The sequence below is a fragment of the Siphateles boraxobius genome, unplaced genomic scaffold, assembly GCF_051911475.1.
Source record: "Siphateles boraxobius isolate OS27281-9 unplaced genomic scaffold, OSU_SipBor_1 65, whole genome shotgun sequence".
Taxonomy (NCBI): domain Eukaryota; kingdom Metazoa; phylum Chordata; class Actinopteri; order Cypriniformes; family Leuciscidae; genus Siphateles; species Siphateles boraxobius.
Genome location: NW_027509192.1, coordinates 21,565,764 through 21,577,969, shown reverse-complemented (window position 1 = coordinate 21,577,969; position 12,206 = coordinate 21,565,764). Strand labels below are relative to the sequence as shown.

Genomic DNA, 12,206 nt, shown 5'->3' with positions numbered 1-12,206 from the left:
TAATAAAAATAAAATAAAATAAATCAGTGATAATGTTTTAGGCATTAGAGGATGAGATTTTGCTGACTTTTTCTTCAAGTCAATTTAGGCCCCTTTATTTCTATAGCGCTTTATACAATACAGATCGTTTCAAAGCAGCTTTACAGAGATAACAGGAAAACAATGCAATTTGCAATTTAAACTACTAAATTTAATTACATTATCATTTAAACGACTTAAAATATTGATTTTCAACAAATAAAGAAATAAAAAATATATATTTGTAAAAAGGAATTATTATAATCAATATAAAATGTTTTAGACTGGAGTATTTGTAATTACTTGTGTTGTCTTTTTTAATAACTTATTATTCACAGTTGACCAACTAACAGTTTTTACAGTCACTTTTTACTAAAAACACAGTTACAGTTACTATTTACCATTTTTCATGATCATTTATTGAGTTTGAATTAGGCAAGATACGTACAGTACACATATCCCGACGGATTCATTTTCATTAAACAAACACATGTCTTGAAGTGCGTAAGCTGATGCTAACACTGCGTGTGTGTGACAGCTTTCAGGGAGACACCGAAATAAACACAACAGTGTACTTTTTAAGACCAGAGAAAAGATTCTTGTCCTGCTTGTTCTCCTTTGCCTCTTTCTTGCGGTGTGTATTGACACGACCTCCAACACAGAGGGTCCCGCTTCAATACGTTCAGACGGAACGGGTCAATAATTCGATACAAGCCCTCTTCACTGCTCAACCCAAAAATAGCTTCCATTTTCACCTTCACAACTGATGCCTAACTTGTACATCTGCAAACTGAAACTTTCTCTTAAAATTTAACAATAAAGATCACATTTGTATGTCTAATTGTGAAAAGAAAATAACCAAAAGATCATCTCACACACATTGATGACACATTGCATACACAATACCCGTTAATCATGTTTAACAGAAGAGGAATGTACAAATGCTAAAGAAAAACTGTCAATTTGTTAACTGTAGGTGAAAATATGCAAGTTAAAATATGTTTTATAATACTGTTATATTTCATTATTAAAAATGCATATACGGTACTTTTCCTGTATTACGTTTTGCAGTTTATTGTATTGTTAAAATTAATAATGTTCTTAATAAGAATAACAAAACTATACGGTATGATGCTTTATGAAACTGCTATTTCGTAATACAAAAAAAACATTCATTTTTCTTGCAAGTTTTTTTTTCTTTTACTGAAATTGAACAATATAGTTTCACTGTAAAATATTGTAAAAATTTACTTTATAGAGCTAAAAAACAATGACCTACGGTATATTTTCTGTTGAAAATGTACATTTTAACAAGACAAATCTTTTTTATTGTGAAATATAGTTTAAAATTATGTTTTTTTAAAATATGAAGAAAATACAGTTACTAAAATACCAATATGTAATGCCTGAAATATCATTACTGTATTTTACATTAAATTTTGGCAACTACAGCTACAGTAAGAGTTTTTACTAAAACATTTAACATTTTTTACAGCGTTTACAAAGGTACACACTTCAAGAAAGTCAGGCAAATCAGAACTTAATATATTTCATGAAGGACTACTAATAAATCTTGGGCAAAAGCTGATTTTTCATGTGATAAATATACATTTACATTTCTCCTCCCTGAAAATGACACACACAGCAGAGCCCGCTCTCTCATCTCAGGTGTGGATACTGTTGCATTTTAATAATGAAAGGTGAATAGACTGAATTACTCGAGTTATTATAGTGTTTTTACATATCAATGCACGTCTATTGTGTGCTGTGAACAAAGCATCTGATTTAAATTCCGAGGTCTAAAGGAAGTTAAATAGAAAAAGAAAATGCTGCTTCTCAAGTCATCAACCCTTCACGGATGCCACAATTATGCAATACTGAAGAACAGAGAGCTGTCAGATGTGCATCATAAATCTATAACACTTTATGCACTGTGGATTCATACAACACTTATAGTCAGCTGCAGTTATTGTGCATAAGAGCCACATTTAGGCCAATACATTGTAATAATACTTCTAGAATAATTTAATGCATTACAACACATGGACAACACCAAGTGCTAAATCATGTATTTTGATGCAATATGCACTTGAAAAATTGTATTATGAATAATCATAATTAGATTCCTTTATACTGCATTGTGTGCATGCTTTATAGAAACATCACTAAATGACCCTTCAGTACTTACGCACAATTATGATTTGTTATAATATAGGCTAAGGACGAGCTGATTATTTTGCACGCATATAACAAATAAAACACTAAATAATGAACTTTATAAATACAGAGCCTGGCAAACACATGACTATAGTTGACATTTAAAAAAAGACTGTCAACTAATTGAAAATATGCAATGTGAAAAAATGCTGATACAGCCCTGAAATTTTCAGACATCGCATTTGCGTCTTTTGATTCACAGAAGCATCGCATACATTGAGACGCACTCCTGACAGAGCCACGCGCGTCACTCACCTGCACGACACGGTGATCTCAACTTTAGTGGCGGGGATCACTCCCGCGAGCGGCTCGAAATCCGCGAGACCCGCCATATTCACCAACCCGCTCATCACTGTGGACATGGTGCTGGGAGAGTGCTAGGGAAAGACACTGCGAGCATCCTTCACTCCGTGGATCTGGAATGGGTGCGTGTGTGTGTGTAAGGGAGTCACACCGCTTCACACGCGACGTCACAGGCGCGCGGTCAGTCCACGCGCGAGAGAATTCCTGCCAGTCACGCGCACCAGCAAGATGCGTGAACCATCCGCTCAAATACAGTCATCCAGCGCGTATACTGTAACTGTGTATTCACTGAACTATCTCCAGATATATCAATTTATATCACATATAGGCTTTGAGAATGTTAAAAAATTAACTTCTCATTAGTTTGGCACATAAACATTACATTTCAGACAATAAATATTGAAATGGTTCATTATTGCACTCTTTGTTTAGATTATCATAGTTTTAAATATTTTTTGCCCATAGTTTTAAACATTCATATTTTCAATGATGTTTATATATTTTATTGATGAGATATAGGCTACTGTATAATGAAAGGTCAATAGACTGAATTAGGCTACTCTAGTTATTATAGTGTTTTTACATATCAATGCACGTCTATTGTGTGCTGTGAACAAAGCATCTGATTTAAATTCCGAGGTCTAAAGGAAGTTAAATAGAAAAAGAAAATGCTGCTTCTCAAGACATATCAACCCTTCACGGATGCCACTATTATGCAATACTGAAGAACGTCCTGGTTGCGTATCCAACCCACCGTTCCCTGAAGGAGGGAACGGAGGACGTAGTCGACGGTCGACTGAATTGGGAGATCGCTAGAGAGCCTGTCTTCTTCGAGTACTATTGAACGAGCCAATGTAATTGGCGTGCGTGATTCGCATCACACACTCCGCCCCCGCGGCGTGGGTATAAATACGGAAGTGGATGCACGCACTAGTTGCTTTTCGCTGAGGAGCCGAGAGTAACCCGGGGTCAGCGGTGGTCCAGCGGTAGTGGCAAGGGGACTACGTCCTCCGTTCCCTCCTTCAGGGAACGGTGGGTTGCATACGCAACCAGGACGTTCCCTTTCAGTCGAGAACGTCAGACGTAGTCGACGGTCGACTGAATTGGGATCACCCATTGAACACGCCACTAACGCTGCCACCTTCCAGTGCCTAAACCAAAGCCTCCTGATGCCCCCGCAAACTTAAGGCGGGGAAGGACAGGGCTTAGGCCAGGGAAGTCACTGCTGTTCCTACAGGACCACTGGGAAAGCGTTCCCCGTACGTTGGAAGGAAGGGACGCTGCGGAAGCCACATCCAACCCAAGGGAGGTAATGTGGAGAATACACATATGAACTGGGCGGAAACCGGGCAGTCTAACATATGGAATGTCACTGGGGTGGCTCCAGCCTAAGACGGGGGGAGACACACCGGACAGTGACGGCAGAGAGACTCTGCCGAGGGAAGACACGGGCTCACCGCAGGGAGCCGTATCGTGGAAGAATACACATATGGGGTCACCGAAGGGACCGCAACATATGGACCCAGCCTAACACAGGTTCCACACTGCTTACGAGTGGTAGGCCTAACACCAGACGTTCCGCACATCCGACGTCGGAGGGGTGTGGAGGAACTCAACAGGGTTCAATTTTAAGGGAACTCAACTGGAGTAGAAAGGCGCACGTATCCAGTCCATAGGAGGGGAATGGCGCAGCAAGCCGACACTTGAACCGGGCTCACGGTGAAACTGGCTTCATGAGAAGGGAGCCCACGGGAAGCAGTGGTTCAACTAGGTGTCGTCCAGCCCTCAACTCTAAAATCTGTTTAGCAAAGTATATCGTCAACGCCCAGGCGGAGCACTTTACACTCATCATAGAGGAGCTCAACACCTAAGTGGACATGTTGCATCTCGGACCTTTGCCGAAATGAAGGCAAGCACTAAGTGCAACTTTGCATGGAAACAGCCTTCCCTCTCTGCTGAATTCCAACAGATATTTGAAGAGCTGGTCTGAGGTCTATGACTTGCATTCTGTACACGTCCAAGCGAACGGACAGAGAAGCCAGGGCTGGATCTGCCTCCTCCAGGGCAGCGCTTGCAGGCTCACCACCTGCTCCTATTACGGGAGAGGTAGGAACCTTGGGCACCATCCGAGCCGGGGTCTCAGCTTGTGAGAGCTAGCCGGCCCAGACTCCAGGCACAATACGTTGACCGAAAGCGAGCAAGTCCCTACCCTCTAGTAGAGACCACGCGAGCAGGAGAACTGATATAACAGAATTTTTAACTCACTGCCTGCAGTGGCTCAGGGGCGGTCTCTGCAGTGCAGTCGCACCAGGGACAAGGCCCAAGAGGATAAAGAGGGACACAAGGATTTACAAGACCTTGCTCCTCAGGAACCTGACGATCAGAACGTGCTTCTGCATACTTCTGCAACACGATGAGCGTCGTTTAAACACCGAGGCAACATCATTTTGAGGGTGAAGGAAAACAGCCTACTGCAACCCATTTTGCAGGAAAGAGAGCACTGAAGTGATCGAAAGCTTTCAGGATCTCCTCTGGAGAGAAGACGCACTCAACGACTAGGTTCCACTTCTAAAGGCGTAAGCACGCTACCCAATTCTAGGGGGTGCTCGCAGAAGTGATGGTAACTATCACATGTTCTTGTGATAGCCACCTGAACCTCCGCGTTCAGATGTAAGACCACCCGGAATCTCCGGGGGAAGAACGCGTGTGCCATCGTGCCCCGTCCCCGAAAGAGTTCTCAGGGGAAGTCAGGAAGGCTGTTGAAGGGAACCAGGTCTAGTTGGGCCAATAAGGGGCAACTATGAAGACCTGTTCCTCTCCTGACTTGGCACGTAGGTGCAAGCGACGGGCGCAAAAGACAGGAGCATTGCTCAACACAACATGTGAAGATCACTGGGCTTCAGGAGCATTTTCTGCTCAGCACTTGGGTGTGACAAGTTCACTGAGCTTCAGGAGCATTCCTGCTCAACACCTGAGTGTGATAAACTCACCGAGCTTCAGGAGCATTTCTGCTCAACACTTGAGTACGAAGAACCTCACTGAGCGACAGGAGCATTTCTGCTCAGCACTTGAGTGTGACAAGTTCACTGAACTTCAGGAGCATTCCTGCTCAACACCTGAGTGTGATAAACTCACTGAGTTTCAGGAGCATTTCTGCTCAACACTTGAGTGCGAAGAATTTCACTGAACGACAGGAGCATTTCTGCTCAGCACTTGAGTGTGACAAGTTCACTGAGCTTCAGGTGCATTACTGCTCAACACCTGAGTGTGATAAACTCACTGAGCTTCAGGAGCATTTCTGCTCAACACTTGAGTGCGAGGAACTTCACTGAGCACCAGGAGCATTTCTGCTCAGCACTGCGTGTGATGAATTCACTGAGCTACCTGTGATGGACTCACTGAGCTACAGGAGCATTGCTGCTCAACACCTGAGTGCGATGAACTTCACTGAGTTTCAGGAGCAATTCTGCTCAACATGAAGAGTGATGATTTCACTGACTTGCAGGCGCCAGGCGACCATGAGTCGCAGTCACTTTTAGAAGGCTCACTGGTGTTAAACGCATTTCTGCGGGCCCCTGGGGCAGCTGAGTCCCAGTGTTTGTCCAAGGGTAGTCCGCTCGGTTTACCCAAACACTGGCGGAAAAATAAAACCGGGGGGGCAACTGAGCGGCCCCGGAATGGTCATGACCCAGCCGGACCCAGGGGCTGGAGTCTCCACTTGCCCTGGCTATAACTGTCGTGAGGCTTGATGGCGGCACGATTGAGTAAGCGGGAGGAGTGGAACAAGGCGCCCTCAGAAGCGTCTGACTCCAAGGAGGAGGTGACGGGTGAGTTTGTGACATGCAGGGGAAGCTTGCGCAACGGTCGCAATGTCTAACAACTCGAGGCACGAATGCCCGTGTAGTCGGGGGTCGCCCAGGCCCCCGTTAAAACACGCCCTTTGTACATGGCCCCTCTGTTGAAGAGGGTTTGGCAGCAGACCGGGATGAACTATAGTCACACAGGGTGAGCTGCTCTGCCACGGTCACCTCGGGACTCGATCGTGAAGCTAGCGCTGAAGCGGTCACATATGGAGGGAGCCAAAGGCTGCGACTACCATATACCCCAGGAGCCTCTGAAAGTTCTTTCAGTGGGACCCTTTCTCACTTCAACACCAGCTGAACACATTCTCATTGGAGAGACATGTTGGACCGAGTACCTCTCCAAAACTAGAAAAGAGATACTCAGCCCGTGGGCGAGATTACTCTCTTCCAGTTGACCTGAAGACCCAACGGGCTCTGGAGCACTCGAGGGGAAGGACACTGTACTGATACTCCACCCTTAGACGCAACACACAGGATGGCCTGCGGTGCGGGAGGTAGAGATCTGAAGCACCTGTCTTTCAGGTCAAAGCTGCAGACCAATCTTGGGCCAAGATGGTCACGACCCACCGCCTAGTAGCACGAAGAACGAGTTTACAACTGGCCTTCGTACCGGCTGGAGGAGCGGCTATATCAAATCCTTCGCCAGCAGGATAAGATAAGCACGCACAAGTCAGGAGCACTGCTCAACACTCGGTGTGATGAATATCACTGAATTTTCAGGAGCACGTCTGCTCAACACCTAATGTGATGACTATCACTGACTTGAGCGGGGTAGCCGAGCCTGAGGTGGGGCAGCAAAGTAGAGAGAGTGGTGTTAGTGTGCTGTGCAACACTTACCTGTCTCCACAAGCGGCAGGGGGCGCGTGAGAAGGCGGATGACCGGGTCCTCGAACGCACCAAGCTGCCTGCTGGCGACCAAGGGGGAGCTGAGGGGTGTAAGGCTATACAGGGTCACACCCGCCAGACTGGCCCTCTTGGGACCCAGGAACAGATGAAATTGCTCTCTCTTTGAAGTGTGAGTACCGCTTGCTCCGCTTTTTTTTTTTTTTTTTTAGGGAGCCAGCGGCGGAACAGACACACACACAAACAAAGGCTCCACCCGGCCCTCACCCGGGGGGAGGGAGTGATCGTGCCACTCCAAGAGCATCTCATCCATTCCTGGGCGGCCCGCTCCGGAATGCTTTCGCTGTCGCTTGCCACCTGGCTTGGCAGCGCCTGGAGCGGGCTGGGCGTCTCTACTGCGGCCGGCTCCCTGCTGAGGCCTGGGTGGAGGCTGCTGCGGAGGGCCAGCAGGAGCGGCGGCCGGAGAACGCCCACGGCGACGAGCAGGCGGAGGAGCTGCCACCGGCGGCGGGTGGAGGAAGCAGCTGGCCACCGGGGCAGGATGTGCCGGATGACCTCCGTCTGCGCTTGAGCGGCAGAGAACTGTTTGATGCAGTTCTCCACCGCGTCGCCGACCAGCCCAACCTGGGAAATTGGGGAGACCAGGAACCGAACCTTGTCCGCATCCGCCATACCAACCAGGCTGAGCCAACGAAGGCGCTACTGGACCACCAAGGTGGACATCGCCAGACCGATCACGCACGCTACGACACCCGTACCCCGGAGGGTGAGGTCGGATGCAGTGCGGTGCTCACCTATGAGCGCACGGTCTGGATTACCCTCGTGCATGCCATGGGTGCCCTAGCCTGCAGCAACGCCATGGCACGCAAGAGGAAGGGGCTTGCCCACAGGCTTTGTAAGCTCTGCCCGTCGGAACAGACGAAACTCACAGGCCTTAGGGGGGAGACGAGGATCCCCCCAAAAGGCAGCGGCCGCCGGACACAGGTGCACCTGTGTCGACAGACCGCTCCAATGGAGGGACACCTCGCAACCCTTCACCGTTCCTCCATCAAGGGTAATGAGGGGGAAAAGCTAGTCAGGCAGTTTCTGGCAGAGAAAGATGCTGTTCACCACCTGACAAGCTCTCCATGCATTTCGGGAAAGAAAGGCACTGGGGCGGCGAGCTGAGAACCAGCGCGGCCCGCCCCAAGATACCAAACTCCAGATTCCAACCGAGACTGAACGGGACACGGTGGAGGTTCCACTCGAGCCCGGCAGCCTCGGCGGCCCGTTTCAGCATAGCTGATAATTCTGGATCCGGCTCGGGCAACATTGAACTCCCGGAGGGAGACAATGCAGCCGAGTCATCATCTCTAGAAGTCAGCTCACCCTCCGATGCTGCAATCGGCGTCCTGTCCTCCAGGGGAGCCCCGAGTGAAATCGCTGGCCCACCCATTACAGATGGACCAGCAGACAACACAGGAGGCTCCAGTGGTTGCAGTGGAAGGGAGAAGTGAGGAGCCCACAGGGAATGGTTACCGGGCGGGACATCCAACACTATCCTCCGGTCACCCATCCCACACAGCACCCGAGGGTGGGGCATGGTAATGGGGACTCGCTCTCCGCGAACGAAGGCGAGTCTCGCCCTCAACACTGCGACAGTCATGTTCCCACAGTGAAAACATGAGCTGTCCACAAAAGCTGTCTCAGCGTGCTGTAAGCCCAAACACGTGACACAACAGTTGTGACCAACAGAGAGAGACAGGGAACGACCGCACCCAGAAACGCACGGGCGGAATGACATCTTGAAAAAGACGCAAACGCACCCGTGTTGCTCTTTCAGAAAATAGGACCGTCACCAGTGCCGGAGCACACAGGGGAATGACCGCGGCAACACTGAACAGAGAACTGAAACAGTGAAGCACACTTTTCCGCCCTCTAACCAGCCATCAACACACACAAACATTTAGAAATTTGTTGCTGTTAAAACAGCAGTTGAGAGCTCAAAGCTCGCGATCACCGCTGCACTCGCGCTGTAGAACACCAGCACTGGGAGAGTCTTCCTGAAGAACACCGACACACTCGCTCGTTGTAGACAACAGCACTCTCAGAGACATCAAACGATCGGCTCCGAAGCGAAAGGCAACTAGTGCGTGCATCCACTTCCGTATTTATACCCGCGCCGCGGGGGCGGAGTGTGTGATGCGAATCACGCACGCCAATTACATTGGCTCGTTCAATAGTACTCGAAGAAGACAGGCTCTCTAGCGATCTCCCAATTCAGTCGACCGTCGACTACGTCTGACGTTCTCGACTGAAAGGGAACAGAGAGCTGTCAGATGTGCATCATAAATCTAACACTTTATGCACTGTGGATTCACAGCATATGAAAATATACAAATAAAAAAAAATGTATATATATACCCTGTATATGGAAAGGGCAACAAATTCGTCTGTGAGAGAATTTCACTGATCAACTGAAAGATGAAAGTCTCAACGTAGCTATATACATGACAGAATAATACACTAGGCTGTAGTTAGGGCTGTGCAGAAACTTGTGAATGATTCTCTTACAGTTGTGCCGTCCCTATTTAGTGACATCATTGTATGTTCCGGGAAAACTTAAGTTGTATGGTCAGTGTCGGTCACAGGGCCATTTAATTGCTGTTTTTGCAAATATTTATTTACAAATTAAGCACTGCCGGGCACCCCCTCTTGGGGGCTGAAGCATTCCAGCAGCTGGTCAGTTTTTGAGTTTTTGTCCATTAAGAAGTCTTAGGTATGTTGACTTCAAGAGTTCTGAATGGGCAAAGTAAATGAAGCTTCTCCTGTTCTGCTGACACATCAGGAGGAGGATGGAAGGCCGAAAGGACTGTAGATCGGGCCCCATTGGTGGGTACCTTAGGTACATAACCCAGCTTCGGGTGGAGAATAACCTTAGAAACGCCAACTTTAGATCAATGCACATATTTCGTTGCCAATTCCAAAGGCACGGAGGGTGCCAAGGATAACCCTTCCAAAGTGATGGCTAGATCCCAGGATGGGACTCTAACATGAGCCATCTGTCTCATCCTCAATGTACCACGAATAAAACGAGACACCAAATGGTGCTTCCCCAAAGATCCACCAACCACATGTGCGTGGAAGGCTGCAATGGCCGCCACAAAAACTAAGTGTGGAATGGAAAGACCAGCACAAAGCGTCCTTGCAGAAACTCCAGCACTGAAGCCACTGGGCAGTTAACTGGGTCCAAACTGCACTCTGCACCATAAAGTAAATACTCTCCACTTTAAAATATAAAGTTTTCTTGTGAAGGAAGCTCAAGCATTGAGAATGGTTTCTATTTTGTGGAGAAACCTGCATTTAGGAACTGATCCCCTTCAGAGGCCAGACCCAAAGTTACCACATCTCCTGCCGGGGCTGAAATATTATGCCCCCGGCCTGTGATAGAAGGTCCCTCCTGACTGGAATCTCCCAAGGGAGACCATCTAGGAGAGCTGACCCCAAACGCTTGATGTGGTTGAGCATGACATCTCCTGTCTAATATTAATCAGTCGTCTATATAGTTATATGGATGCCCTGGAGTCTCAGGGGAGCCAGAGTTGCATCCATACACTTCGGGACTGTGTGAGGGGATAACGCTAGGCCGAACGGAAGAACACACTATTGGTATGTTTTGCCTCCGAAAGCGAACCTCAGGAACTTCCCGTGTTGTTGAAGGCTGGAAATGTGGAAGTATGCATCTTTCAGATCAATCGTGACAAACCAGTCCTCTGACCTGATTTGATACACAATAAACCTGTACCCTAAACCTGTATCTCCTCAGAGACCGGTTCAAATGCCTCAGATCTATAATGGGATGCAACCCCCCATCCTTTTTCGGAACTATGAAGAACCGGCTGTAGAACCCGGTATTTCTCTCATGAGGAATACGTTCTATGGCCCCTTTACCAGAAGAGAAAGCACCTCCTGCTCCATAACCAGAGCCTGCTGTTATAAGTCCATTATCATGATTAGTACCCCACTGAAGCTGGCTGGCTGACGCCCAAACTGGAATCTGTATCCTTTCTGTACTGTACGCAGGACCCACTGAGACACATTTGGCATAGCTCTCCAGGCTGCCATAAAGTCTACTAGAGGAATAAGCCTCTCGAGGCTGACCTCGGTTGTATTAATATTTAAAACTTGGGTCCCCTGAAGCTAATGTACGGCAGGGAAAACCCTAACTGATATTTCTACAGGCCTCCTTGAGGAGGATAAACCCCCCATGACCACAGCATTTTCGGCGTTGCCCTGAAGCGCCACCAGCGTAGTAGTAGTACGGGATGTCAGGGCTTTCAGGGACGACACAGCGTCAGGGGAGAGATAACCAGCCTCTTCAACCCAGGGTATCATCCCACAGCCATTCTCCTTAAGCCCCAAAATCGAAGAAGAATAATGATGGACTGTGTGATTAGATATGCAAGAGGAGAATGGCTTTTTCCACGATCTCGACACCTCAGTGAAAATCATTTTCATTGGATTATAAGAGCAGACTGATTCCTATAAAAAGAGAGAAGTGCTTCCAATCATTGTGGTAACTCCAAAGAAAGATGTGCAGCCATCATCGCTTTGTATCAAAATGACCTCACATGCAAGGAAATTACTGCACACAATATATAATTTACCAGATCATCAAGCACTTCAAGGAGAGAGGACTGTCTTCTCCTGAGTCACCGCTAGATAATCGTGTCTCATCAGGGCAGAGCTGGGTGTCAACAACCTGGTGTCAGGAAGGCCAGCACAGAAGCCACTTATCTCAAAGAAAACCATCAGGTACAGACTGAAATTCTGCAGTATAAGGATTGGACAGCAGAAGACTGGTGCAAAGGTGTTTACTCTGATGAAGCTCCTCCAACTGTTTGGGACATCTGGAAAATCTGTTGTCAGAAGAAGGAAACGTTGAATGCTGACATGAGTACTGTGTCGTACCAACAGTGAAGC

At 47.5% G+C, this 12,206-nt stretch overlaps 1 protein-coding gene across 1 annotated transcript in view; it reads right to left on the bottom strand.

Annotated features, from left to right (window-relative positions):
* cpne8 (copine VIII) overlaps positions 1-2,715 on the bottom strand; it is a 73,412-nt gene extending 70,697 nt beyond the window's left edge. Inside the window, exon 1 of the mRNA XM_077211486.1 lies at positions 2,491-2,715. Coding sequence (XP_077067601.1) covers positions 2,491-2,597 — 107 coding nt within the window. The 5' untranslated portion in view covers positions 2,598-2,715. The remainder of the gene's footprint in view (positions 1-2,490) is intronic.
* Positions 2,716-12,206: the final 9,491 nt, after the last annotated feature.